We start from the raw sequence: 14,457 nt of genomic DNA on the forward strand, positions 1-14,457 counted from the left end.
TTTTGATTCCATCATTAGCCAATTGCAATATAACATTACCTCATGTTACGGTGCTTAATGTGAACACACTATCCAGAATGGTTGGTAGAATGTATATCAGAGGATCTAAGCTTATTATGTTAATGTCTGGTGAGATTTATAGGCTGGATTATTGGTTTCTTCAACCAAGGCACACCAAGAAGAAAGTAACAGGACACTTATTCTACCAGTACATTATTTTATCAGAACTTTTCTGTGTTTAAAAAAAAATTACAAGGATAATTCTATTGTAAGTATAATTTTATTATTCAAATGGAGGATATAATTACTAATTTCTGAATGTTGATTTTCCAAGTTGAAGATAAAATAGAGATTACATCAAGTGAATTGTTCAATAACCAACAGTTTACTAATTATAGAATCCCTACAGTGCAGAAGGAGGCCATTAGAAACCTTACTTAAGCCAACGCCTCCAACCTATCCCCGTAACCCCGCCTAACCTTTTTGGACACCAGGGGGCAATTTAGCAAGGCCAATCCACCTAACCCGCACTTCTTTGGACTGTGGGAGGAAACCCACACAGGTACGGGGAGAAAGTGCAAGCTCCACACAGACAGTGACCAGATGCCGGAATTAAACCCGGGATCCTGGAGCTGTGAGGCAACAGTGCTCATCACTGTGCCACCGTGCTTCCCATAAATTATATAAAAATGATGCAAACCTCAAGTGCTACAATCTGAATTTCTATCATGCACAATGGCAATTCTGAGCTAGTGATGTCATAAACAAATTACTGGGAAAGTCACTAATTCTTTTGATATTGAAGTCAACATGAAGACAAAAGGATGAAAAAGTGCCCCTGATAAGAGAATTAAAGTATGCCCTATGCTATAAAGACCATCACCCACATGGTTCCATTTAATTTGGGTTACAATTGCTCAAACCAATCCTGATCTACCAAGGTTTATATGGAAAGTGTACTTAGAGTGAACTCCAATGCCAACATCCAACGTCTCTAAATTGACTTTGAAGATCTGTGCCAAAGCAATTGTAATTTCAGACTGAGCTGAAGTTTAGAGGTGTTTCTTCTGAGGTTTGATAATGCAATATCCATCTGTCAGTATTGCCAAAGAAAAGAAAGAATATCATGATACATGTTTTTGAGAATATCTGATCTGTCCAATAAAGTCTAAAGATGTGCGGGTTAGGTGGATTGGCCATGCTAAATTGCCCGTAGTGTCCTAATTAAAGTAAGGTTAAGGGGGGGTTGTTGGGTTACGGGTATAGGGTGGATACATGGGTTTGAGTAGGGTGATCATGGCTCGGCACAACATTGAGGGCCGAAGGGCCTGTTCTGTGCTGTACTGTTCTATGTTCTATGTAATATGGTAACCCCTGTGCATTGATTAATCAAATGTTTAGGAGCACATCTATTGCAAATCTCCAGATAGATGATTGAAGACCAGTTAAATGGGTTACATTTCATGCGATTTACGTTTTTATATCAGTTTTTGACAGCTTCTGTTTTTAAAGAGATCAGATATTCTCAAAAACATGTATCATGATATTCTTTCTTTTCTTTGGCAATACTGACATGTGGGAAGTCAGATGTTTTGACTGAATGAAAGTCTGCTCATTTTGAATAACATCCATAGCGGCAACATGCTATTGAATTACAAGCCTAAGGAAACTACATCTGTGTGGATATTGGAATAAAAATGAGCTGTAAAGAAACTGCAAAGTGACAAGGTGGTGGGACCTTTCCCTCAAAGGGAGATGCAAACAGGAGAAGGATGAGAAGATCGACAGGTGTCAAAAAGAAAAGCCCTCGAGTGAACATTTTCATCACCAAACTATTGCAAACACTAAATCTGCACCAAAAAATAAATCTGCAGTGAACATCTGTCAAAAAAACACATTAGTATTTTGTGTAAAAGACCCAGTTCTTCCTGTTTAAAAGTGTTTATTTGCAGTACTCCCTGTTTTGATTCATGTCCCATTGCTATTTTCAAATGTCACAGTAGCTTTTGATAACAGTACTAAATCCACGTCTGTAAGCACAACATAGAATGAGATTTATTGAAAGTAAATAAAGAGTTCAAGGGATAAATTGAATTACTAGAGGACTGCTGACAAATAATGCACCACCATGATTAGTGGTGCAAACAATATTCAGCAGCTCACTAAATTAACACCCTGTTTTAATCTTGATCTCATCAGTCGTGATGCAGGATTTCATACTGTGTTATCATGGTGTGAGCATGCCCATCTTCATTAACACTGCACTGAAATGATTAACAATTGAATTTAAAAACAATGTAATTTCTCTCCTCCCTTCCCATTTGTATTGTTGAATAAGTGTACGGTTACAGCTGGATTACCATTAATATTGACTTCAGGAAAACAAATCAGGTTGTGTTTGCTAGCTTAAGTAACCATGGTAGTGCAGATCTCAGGAAAAATATCAGCTATTAAAGTAAGGGCGAGTCGGATGGAACTTTCTTGATGCGTGCTGCATCCACCAATATTCCAGTCACAGGGAATAACCTCAGGGATCATGGAAACAAACAAAAAAATGCACTGGTAGAGAGTGACATTTACCGCCAATAAGTCACGTTAGCTAAATCTCAGTCAAGATATGATCACTAGGAATACATTATCTATTGTCATAAAATATTACCTGATCAATAATTAAGGTACAGAAAATGATTTTAAGATTCCCTTTTAAAAGTCACTCTCATAATCCCCATATTCATTAAAAAACATTTCTATAAGGAAGCTGCCTATTCTAAACAATTGTACCAAATTTGGCTGATGCCATTTAAAGCAGCTTTGCAGTAAGCCTCCGATAAGTCTCCCTTTCTGTGTTCCAGGAATGGTGTTCCGCTACATATTTTTTGGCTTTAGTCACAATGCTTTCCTTCAAACAAGTGTCACTGATCAGTCTTTTGGAGAATTCAACAAACTCCTGAATAGGAAATAAACACAGTGGAATCAGAAATTCACTCTCGTAATGTCATTCACAAATAGATTTTTATTGAAACTTACATGGTTACAACAGTTCCTTGGAGAAATTAAATTTGTGTGGTGAAGCAAATCTCACACCATTCAAATATATATGCCTGGCCTCCGCTTGACTGACTTGTTTAAGATTATTGGGTTGGGTTGTTACTCATCATTTCCTTGCATTGAAAATTGACTAAAATTATGTAATTGATAATCCTTAGCCCCATGTGTGAAGGATTACATTCCCTGCTTCCCTTTCAACACCCACCAGCCGTGCCATTACTTAAATATGGTAAACAGAGCACATCTTAGAGGGAAAAAAAACTAAGTATGAGGAAAGGTGTATGATTCTCAAACGAATAATACCAAATAGCATTAACAATGGAACATATTGACAAGACACAGCTAGTATCTGTAAAGAGGGGAAAAATAGATGATCTTCCGAGAGTGTACCCTTAATCAGGGTACACAATCCAGTCATTATAACCTGTCTTTTCTCTTTACAGATGCTGATGAGCTGCTGTGGATTTTCACCCTTTTGTTTTTCCTTATCATTTGCAATTCCATTTGTCTGATACAAGGTACTCGTCATATCCAAATGTTTTTTAATAACACAGGCTAACATAGCTTTTACTCTGTAACAAGCATTTGCTATTTTAAATTGCAAAATACCTGCTCTAATTGCCTATGATTTCACAGGAAAAATAAACACATCTTATTGATAAAACAAGTATGTGGGCGTCTAATCAAATCTAATGGAGCTCTCCTATGTTACTGCTAAAAGTGAGTGTAATTGAATATAAGCTGCTTTTATTAAATCAATTTCATCCCCTCATATTGAAGGGATAATAATAATTACTTGGATAATCTTTCTTTCAAAACATTATGTTCAATTGTCCAAGGTTTGTGTTTTCCTGTTTTATTACACTGAAGATTGAAAGAGGCTTCAATATTTTAGTAGTTTCAAAACAGTCCACAGCCTACAAAAAACATACCAGTACTGTACCCTGAGTGAGTTGGATTGCTCCTCAGAGGATATGTAAACAGTCAATAGGTGACTCTGAATCTGCCCTTTTTATTTCATACCAATAGATTTCTCCACACGTATACTTATCAATATTTCCGAACATAGAATGTTTAACGTTATAAAATGTTCAAGGGGCAGCAAGTATATGAGGAAAAAGAGGGGGAAAGGATATGACCTTGGAGAATTGCAAAAATAATGGTGCAGGACTGTGTTATTCGCATGCGATGGCAAACGTGTTACAGGATGTGATGCATGGAGGAGTCGAGTGGTGTAGGCAAGATTCTTGATACATTTCTAGTGGATACATGAATAGGATGGGAATAAAGGGATACGGACCCCGGAAGTGTAGAGATTTTAGTTTTGACGGACAGCATGGTCGATGCTGGCTTGGAGGGCTGAAGGGCCTGTTCCTGTGCTGTACTTTTCTTTGTTCTTTGGATTGCCTACTGCACTGTTGATAGGTTGTTGGGGGAATTATAATTCTGAAAATCTATCAACTAACCGAGTTACAGATGTACCCCAATATTCTAATATATGGCAAAGAGTTGCAAGAGTTACTTGCAACTTTGCTATTCAATAATAGTGGCTATTTGATGAAAAGAGGGATTGTAAATTAATCTGCTGGGTTACACAAATTTATTAAAACCAGAAACTTCCAGCTTAAAACAAGTTTCCCCCAAACTCCATTAACTATATCGCACCCAAAAATACAGCAGGGGTTCAGAGAAGAGCATTAAATAAATAAAAGCAAGCCCGTCAGGCCTCTCACAAAATGTTCAAAAAGACTTCTGGCAATGTTCAATATAAAAATTACAACAGTAGACCTAGATTTACAAATGATCATAATAAGTTTAATTTCTTTTATTTTATTTTAAAATAAATAAATTTAGAGTACCCAATTAATTTTTTTCCAATTAAGGGGCAACTTAGTGTGGCCAATCCACCTACCCTGTACATCTTTGGGCTGTGGGGGTGAAACCCACGCTAACACGGGGAGAATGTGCAAACACCACACAGACAGTGACCCAGAGCCGGGATTGAACCTGGGACCTCGGCACCATGAGGCAGCAGTGACCACTGCGCCACCGTGCTGCCCTAAATGATCATAATTTAATCAGTTTGAGATTGCTGTTGATAAAGAATTTCTAAGACTATACTATATTGTCACTAGATGGCATGGTTACTTAATGTTTGTGAATGAAATCCAAAAAGGTGTTAACCAAAAATAATTTTGGACTGTACTTGATAATAAATCTCTTGACTACACTTGCAGTATGTTTGTGAATTTCCATCATTTTAGTGACATGAAACTTCCAGGAGTTGGAGAAGGAAAATAGTCCTGCCTCATTTTAACATCCTGCAGCAGAAATGAAGATTGTAACCTGAAATGAAGACTAAACCAAGGGGTTTGCTATTCCAATTAAGTAAAATTGAAAAATGGGTAACTACAAAATAAACGAAAATACACGACATACCAATTTCAGTTATCAAATTTATCTTACAAAACATTTAAGCATCATCACTAGTATATGGAATACAAGTAACCAGCAAACAGTTATAAAGATACACATGATGCGTACCCTGCAAGGACAAGAGGAATCGCACATTTTATGAATCCAAATTATTTTCATGTTTGTAAGTATAAGCTTTTATGTGTGAAAAATAGCCGAGAGGTTTGTACGTACTAAAGGCCATTTAGCACACTGTATTTGCACTAGTTCTTTGTCGAAGTAATCCAAAATAAATTCCACTGTCCCATTCTCTCCCCATACCACTGTATCTTTCACTGCTTTAAATATTTATCTACTTTTTTCATAAGGTAATATGGATTCTGCCTTAACTATTGCCTGTGACAAAACATTCTATCATTCAATAATCCTGCTTAAAGGATTTTCTCCCTACCTCTCACAACACTTGCTTTTTTTTTGACAAGTCTGTATTGAAGATCTATTGTTGCTAACACCCCAACCAGAAGAGGCTTTCTCTACGCACTCAATCAAGGCCTGCAATAATCCCAGCACTATATAACTATCCCTTCTCATCCTCAATGTCATCTTTAATCTTGGAAACTTTCCACTACCAATATGCTCAGCAAAGAAAATAAATAAAGGAGGCTTCAGGTTTGTAAGTATGCAAGGAATTACACACTCTGAATCCTAGCTCACATGGTTTATGATAACCATCTCAACCTTTCAGTATTCTGCTGCCTTTAAAATATTACAGACTAAGGTCCATATGGAAAATATACTTCCTCCCAGGGCTTTACTACTTTTATGCAAATATTGTCTGTTCAAGCACATTGCATTTCTGGCATAAAAGCCCCCTGAAAACCCATTCTCTTTAAATTAAAGCATCCAACTCCTAATAAACACACAGGGTTGCCAACTGCGATTAAATTGATCTTCAATTCCTGGAGATTCCAGGAGGGTTGGCAACCGTAGTAGTACAGGTTATTACTCCCAAAAAATGTCGCACAATTTTATAACTGCAGCAACATCTCAATAGTTCATCTACAGTGAGAGTCCACTCTAACACAGCCGACATCTTGAGACTACGTTATAGGTGAGATTGTGTTATTTCATAGCTGGTGCTGAGCAATTGGGCTCTATTATGCCAGAATCCAGGGCCCAGGTCAAGCCATTTTCCGCATTTGAGGAATGAAGACTTTGGTGTCCAAGATGGAGTTGCATCATACCAAGTTCCCACTGTAGCAGGTGGTCTTATAGAGGGGGGCCTCATCTATTGAGGGAGGCAGTGGTATTGTCACTGGACGAGTCATCCTCTGGGGACTTGGTTTGAATTACAACATGGCAGATGTGAAATTTGAATTGAATAAAAATCTGTAATCAAAAGCCTAGTAATGACCAAGAAACCATTGTTGATTGCCTCAGACTCATTTGGTTCACGAATGTCCTTTAGAGAGGGAATTAAAAAAAAAAAATCTTTATTGTCACAAGTAGGCTTACATTAACACGGCAATGAGGTTACCATGAAAAGCCCCCAGTCGCGACATTCCGGCGCCTGTTCGGGTACATGGAGGGAGAATTCAGAATGTCCAAATTACATAACAGCGCGTCTTTCGGAACTTGTGGGAGGAAACCGGAGCACCCAGAGGAAACCCACGCAGACATGGAGAGAACATGCAAACTCCGCACAGAAAGGAACCCAAGCCGAGAATTGAACCTGCGACCCTGGCACTGTGAAGCAACGGTGCTAACCACTGTGCTTCGGTGCCGCCCGCTGGTCTGGCCTACATGTGACTCCAGATCCGCTGCAAGGTGGTTGACTCTCAAAATGCTCTCTGAAATGGCCAAGCGAGCCACTCAGTTCAAAGGCAATTAGGGACAGACAATTTTAGGCTGGTTTAGACAGTGACTCCTGTAAATTGTTTCTTTTCCAAAACCATATATATGCAATCTGGGGAAACAAAAATAATGTACCCAGATGTACTTTGAACAAAAATTGTGAAATACCAGTTGAACAAGCTCAGACCTCAACACTAATTAATCTGGAACATGTTATATTTGCTGCTTGACAATGTCAATGTGTCAATAAAATTACTCACCTAATGATCTGATGGAAAAAAACAAAACTGTTCTGATATAATTAATTTCCTCTGCCTGTAAACTACTAAGGAACAAAGAGCTGATTCCTTATGAAAAGTCTGATCACTTAAAGTGTAACACCTGTCCATCATTCAAGAAAGACATTTTTAAAAGGTACACATTCAGAAAATTTGGTTTAGCTCACTGAGCTAAATCGCTGGCTTTTAAAGCAGACCAAGCAGGCCAGCAGCATGGTTCGATTCCCGTACCAGCCTCCCCGGACAGGCGCCGGAATGTGGCGACTAGGGGCTTTTCACAGTAACTTCATTGAAGCCTACTCGTGACAATAAGCGATTTTCATTTTTCAAAACGCTAAAAATGCACAACTGATCTGTCATCTTTTATAGGAGCACATCAATGTACCGAATTAGGTGGCAGAAGAAGTAGCTTTGCACAAACACTGGTTTCTACTCTCCCTCCTGGATCTTCGCTCTGTTCTGATGCCACCTGCACTGGCGAAAAACCCACCTCTTAAATAGAAGCTTCAACGAGCATCACCTCCTCTCAATTCACTGTGAAGCTAGTCCTGATTTAGTCTTAAAGGCATCTAACTATAACATGTCACCAGAATATTTCACTGTAACCCCTTGGCAGAATTACTTTTTGTCTTTAAAATTAGTTACGTAAAATCTACATTTTATTTTCATGAAGGTATTATCAAAGATGGAAAGCAAGAAATGAGGAATATGCAAAGAGCCTAAAAAAAGGATATAGACAGAATCATAGAATTTATAGTGCAGAAAGAGGCCATTCGGCCCATCGGGTCTGCACCGGCTCTTGGAAAGAGCACCCTACCCAAGGTCCACACCTCCACCCTATCCCCATAACCCAGTAACCCCACCCAACACTAAGGGCAATTTTGGACACCAAGGGCAATTTAGTATGGCCAATCCACCTAACCTGCACATCTTTGGACTGTGGGAGGAAACCCACGCACACACGGGGAGAATGTGCAGACTCCGCACAGTCACCCAAGCCGGGAATCGAACCTGGGACCCTGGAGCTGTGAAGCAATTGTGCTAACCACATTTCTACCGTGCCGCCCAAGGGTAAGTCAGTAGGCTAAAAAATTGGCAGGAGTCTAATGTGGCGAACATGTGAGGTTGTCCACCTGGTGGGAAGAATAGAATAGCGGAATATTATTTAAATCGAATGCTAAGGTACAGAGGAACCTGCGTGCCTCCCTCCATGAATCACAAGAGGTTAACGTGCAGGTACAGCGAGTAATTAGGAAGCCAAATGGATGTTGGCCTTTATTACAAATAGAATCAAGTATAAAAGTAGGGAAGTCTTGTTACAACTGTACAGGGTGTTGGTGAGGCCACATATGGAGTGCTGCATACATTTTTGATCTTCTTATTTAAGGAGGAATATATTTGCAGTGGAGGTAGTTCAGAGAAGATTCACAAGGATGCTTCTTGGGATGAAGGGTTAATCATCTTGGAAAGATTGAGCAGATTGAGCCAATACGCATTGGGGTTCAGAAAAATGAGAGATGATCATATTGAAACATAGAAGATTCTGAAGGGGCAGATAGAACATACAATGCAGAAGGAGGCGATTCGGCCCATCGAGTTGGCACCAACGCACTTAAGCCCTCACTTCCACCCTATCCCCTTAACCCAATAACCCCTCCTAACCTTTTTGGACATGAAGGTCAATTTATCATGGCTAATCCTACTAACCTGCACGTCTTTGGATTGTGGGAGGAAACCGGAGCACCCGGAGGAAACCCACGCAGTGACCCAGCAGGGAATCGAACCTGGGACCCTGATGCTGTGAAGCCACAGTGCTAACCACTATTCCACCGTGCTGCCCTTGATAATGGAATAATGTTTCCCCTCATAGGGGAATCTGGAATTAGGGGCACAATTTCAAAATAAGGGGTTTCCTATTTAAGGCAGAGAGGAGGAGGAATTTATTCTGTAAGAAACCTCCTGTTTTATCCCAGTCTGTTCCTTTTTTTTTTGCCCTGTCATTTCTGTTATTTTTCACTATTACCATAGTTTTTGTCCAGATGATGAATGCCTTAAAGACCAAGCAGCTTACCTGTAATTTAAGAACAGGAAACTCCAGCAGGACGTGCTGTTTGGTCTGACATCAGTGATCAGACGGACTGGCTGACTGGCTTGGCTGATGGCCAATGAGTTGTCCCATAAACCGGGTTCTTCTCAAGTACAGGCAGCGATTGGTTCTGCTGTCTCTGGAATGTTCCATAGTGAGACCAGATTTTACTTTTGTTTTAAAGTCAGAAGCCTGGAGGTTCACAGCTCTGATTTCTCTCTCATCTAATGGATCCTTTCTAAAGATCCAAAGTAAAAACCTCTCTCTCTGCACAGCCAGATTGAACTCCAAGAAAACCAAAGTCAAGCCACCAGCTGCACGGTGGCACAGTGGTTAACACTGCTGCCTCACGGCGCCTGGGACCCGGCTTTGTTTCTGGCCTTGAGTGTGGGGTTTGTATGGCCTGCCTGTGATTGCGTGTGTTTCCTCCCACAGTCAGGTTAGGTGGATTGGACATGCTAAATTGCCCATTAATGTCCAAATGGTTAGGTGGGATTACAGGGTTATGGGCATAGGGCAGGGGAGTGGGCCTAGATAGGGTGATCGGTTCGAAGGTCAGTGCAGATTCGATGGGCTAAACGGCCTCCTTCTGCACTGTAGAGATTCTATGATTCGATACAGTCAGATTTCATATGTTTAAAAATCTTGTGGGGAACTCTGTTCTTATTTCAGTAATGCTGTTGGTTATTCTGGTGGAGTCGGAAACAGGTAAGAATTAAACAGTCCTGAGGCTGTTCCTTTGAATGAAGGCCCAGGTTAACAAAGGTTAAAGTGGCTGTCCAGAAGAAATCTAATTGTCAGGGAGTACTGACTGAACACATCTGCTGGAGGACAATCTGTAACACTACACCGATAACTTCAATCACTAAGCACCCTGGAAGGCCGGCTTGCTGAAACAATATCGGAAGCTAGGACACTCATCTTTCATTTTATATCAATCCCCTTATTATTTTCACCATTTTCCCTCCCCAGTGTGTGTGCCTGTGATTCTGCGAATTTTATACAAATTATTGGTTAATTCACTTGTGTTGGGTGTCCAGGGTCTGTGGGATTGGAATCGACCATGCATTAACCCAGGGTGTCATAACAATTCTCTTAGAAGCTTGTTAATCTTCGAAACTCCCAACCCCAGAGAGGGGTGGAGGCTGGCTCATTGATTACATTGGGTTGGGTTGGGGGGGGGAGAGGAGAGAGAGAGAGAAGAAGAGGAGACAGGAAGGTAGAGTTAAAAGTCACAGTCAGACCAGCCGTTATCGGCAAACACGGTGGCACAGTGGTTAGCACTGCTGCCTCATGGCGCTGAGGACCCAGGTTCGAATCCTGGCCCTGGGTCACTGTCCGTGTGGAGTTTGCACATTCTCCCCGTGTCTGCGTGGGTTTCACCCCCACAACCCAAAGATGTGCAGGCTAGGTGGATTGGCCACGCTAAATTGCCCCTTCATTGGAAAAAAATAATTGGGGACTCTAAATTAAAAAAAAAAGACCAGCCGTTATCTTACTGAAATGCAGATGGGCTCAAAGGGCGAAATAGCTTAATCCTGCTCTTGTCTTTCATATTAAGTTCCCAATGGTTAGATTGAAAGCAGCGTAAAATCACAATTCTTCAAGCTGGAAAGCAAAAAGGACACAATGCGCCTTAAAAACATGTACAACGGGTGGAATGTCAACATAGTAAATCAATATATGTATAATGTGAACAGTGTGAATATATCGCGACATTCCAACATGAGTTGTAATGCTGTACTATTCACACCAGAAGACATAGAAGCAGAATTAAGCCTCTCAGCCCATCGAGTCTGCTCCACCATTCAATCACGTCTGCTATTTTTCTCATCCCTATTCTCCTGCCTCCTCCCCATAACTCCTGATCCCCTTATTGATCAGAAACCTATCTACCTCTGTCTTAAAGTCACTCAGTGATTTGGCCTTTTGCGACAAAGAGTTCCACGGATTCATCACCCTCTGGCTGAAGAAATTCCTCCTCATCTCTGTTTTAAAGGATCGACCCTTTAGTCTGAGATTGTGTCCTCTGCTTCTATTTTTTCCTACAAGTGGAAACATCCTCTCCATGTCCACTCTATCCAGGCCTCGCAGTATCCTGTAAGCTTCAATAAGATCCCCCCTCATCCTTCTAAGCTCCAACGAGTACAGACCCAGAGTCCTCAACCATTCCTCATACAACAAGCTCTTCATTCCAGGGATCTTTTGGGCAGCACGGATGCTCAGACAATTAGTTGTTGTGTGATCACCAACACAACTTACCTCACTTACAAACACTGACATCGGTCAATCAAACGATGATATGGGCACTAAGATTTGCAATGCACAAATAATTTGTATTAATGGGCAACAGTTATTTTACATGCATTCGAATAAAGATGCTCTTACTGACATTTAAAAAAAGTATTCCAAGATTCAGCATTAAAATGTTACCCAAAAGATCCACTTTGGAACTGTTACAAGAACAATAATGTATGTGCTTGTGTTAGATGAGTGTGATTTCTGCCAGCTTCTTTAGGTATTCACATGCCTCCCAGGTGGCAAAGTTAGAGCCTTGAGCTGAAGTATTGGTTTGGCTCGTGTTTATGGTACACAAGGCCATTTTGATAAAGCATGCCAAGAGGATCATCATCGAGCTGATTGCCACTTAAATTGCCTGATGGTCTTCATTAACAAGGCCATGTTGTTTTTTGGTGGAAAACCCATGCCCAATACCCTCGACTAACAACAACCAGCTGTTCAGGAGTAAACAAACTGTTGCTGAGGATAAGATTTCTACTTATAGATATATCACTTTGCACTGTTCACTTGCTGCTCAATGTTTGAAAAGAGCTTTTGAAATGCATTGGGATACTCTGCAAGTACAGCTTGTCAAGACTTCAATACTTTCAACATTTATTCTGGGAATTCTCGGAGGACTTCACCTAAGAAGAGTAAGTGGCTGTGCTACTTTATCTTATTAGACATGTTTAAAAAATCCCTAGGAGAGAGGAAGTGCTAGGTTTGCATGAGAAATGGGAGAATAAGACGAGGCCAGGCAGCGCAGCACCTGTGGTTGCAGGAGAGGGGGACAGTGGGCAAAGTGGACTTCCCAAAACTCGTGCTTACACATATCCATCCTCTATCAGGAACTCCAATGTCAGGCCGTAACCTTTGTGCCGACTCCATTGATTTCCTGAACCAGATTGAAACCTGCCACTATGTCAGCTAGCTCACGGGCAGCACGGTGGCCTAGTGGTTAGCACAACCGCCTCACGGTGCTGAGGTCCCAGGTTCGATCCCGGCTCTGGGTCACTGTCCGTGTGGAGTTTGCATATTCTCCCCGTGTCTGCGTGGGTTTCGCCCCCACAACCCAAAAATGTGTAGAGTAGGTGGATTGGCCACGCTAAATTGCCCCTTAATTTGAAAAAATAATTGGGTAATCTAAATTAAAAACAAAAAAATGTCAGCTAGCTCACTCTACACCTCAGGTGGAAGGGCATTCAAGAAGCCCACATATACTACTCCAAAGAAATTGCTTCTGAAGAGTGTTCGAGCACTCAGCCTGCAGGTGACTGCTTCAGAACCTCCAGCCAAGTTCAAAATATGGTTATCAGTAACTAAGACTAAAATAGCATGCTAAAGCTAGATGTGCTACCAGGCGTGTCTTATTAGCGCAGCACCAATTTTTCAACCTGTCACAAAATGACTCCCAATATTTAAAAAATGAAGTGACCTGGGAATGACAGGAAAAGAATTTAACTTCCTTGTGGCATTAGCGGCTTTTGTGTAGATACGGAAAGTTTTCAGAATTCCAAGATATATAACATGTTTTCAGAATCATTCATGGCATGGGATTGAAAGGCTTTTTTTTAAACATTGAAGAAGATTTTGCACCACAACATCATGATGTGAAGTATCTATTAAAATGGAATATACATTTCTGGTTTTCAAATACGTAGATCCCAGCATGAAAACATAATGAACCTCTGCAGATAACTGTCGGCTATGAAGTGACAGAGTCCTATAAAGTTTACTAAGGGGTAATAAATTAGTGCATTCATTAGTCACAGAAAATTTTACAGCTTATAAAATACTTGTTATTCCTTTTAGTACTCAGCAACAGTGAGTGGGCAGAAGATTCAATTTCCCTCCTCCACAAGCCTGATTCGTGCAATTAAGGTGGAATGCAAGTTTATCTGTTTAGTATTTGCGTTTCTCAACGCAAACACTATTGTGCCCCATCTGCCTCTGATGATAATGACTCATCCATCAATCAGAGTTTCTTAATTTTATTTCATTTAATGCATCAAATCTAGTTATATGATATGCATTGGATTAAAATTAAAAAGATGCTGCTATTAAATTATCACTTTACCAGCTACTGCAGATGAACTCCTTTGTGACAACGGCTACTGTTAAAAATAAACCTTAAACAGTACTGTTGCATTTTCCATCTTTCCACCAAAGATGTAGGGGGACATTGCAACATCTGTATACTAACTGTGAAGTGCCATCCGCAGTGAGCGTAATCATGGAAATTGAATCTATCTGAGAAACAGGCAACACTGTAATAGTTTTACTTACATTTCAATGCCAGAAAACCCATAAATCAAATGAGAATATTTTAACAAAGCCTAGTACACAGATTTTTGAAAAAATATAAATTTAGAGTACCCAATTATTTTTTTCCAATTGAGGGGCAATTTAGTGTGGCCAATCCACCGACCCCGCACATCTTTGGGTTGTGGGGGTAAGACCCACGCAGATAAGGGAAGAATGTGTAAACTCCACACA

The 14,457-nt window shown here is 40.4% G+C and overlaps 1 protein-coding gene across 4 annotated transcripts in view; it reads right to left on the reverse strand.

Annotated features, from left to right (window-relative positions):
- Positions 1–1,928: 1,928 nt before the first annotated feature.
- glt1d1 (glycosyltransferase 1 domain containing 1) overlaps positions 1,929–14,457 on the reverse strand; it is a 99,973-nt gene continuing 87,444 nt past the window's right edge. For 2 of the 4 annotated variants that reach the window (XM_038790251.1, XM_038790246.1), the window contains exon 12: positions 1,929–2,947. In XM_038790251.1, the coding sequence (XP_038646179.1) occupies positions 2,801–2,947 (147 nt within the window). In that variant the 3' untranslated portion in view covers positions 1,929–2,800. Of the gene's footprint in view, positions 2,948–11,180; positions 11,290–14,457 lie in introns of those variants that run through there. The other 2 variants (XR_005459834.1, XR_005459835.1) reach the window with 2 other exon arrangements.

The sequence above is a fragment of the Scyliorhinus canicula genome, chromosome 1, assembly GCF_902713615.1.
Source record: "Scyliorhinus canicula chromosome 1, sScyCan1.1, whole genome shotgun sequence".
Lineage (NCBI taxonomy): Eukaryota > Metazoa > Chordata > Chondrichthyes > Carcharhiniformes > Scyliorhinidae > Scyliorhinus > Scyliorhinus canicula.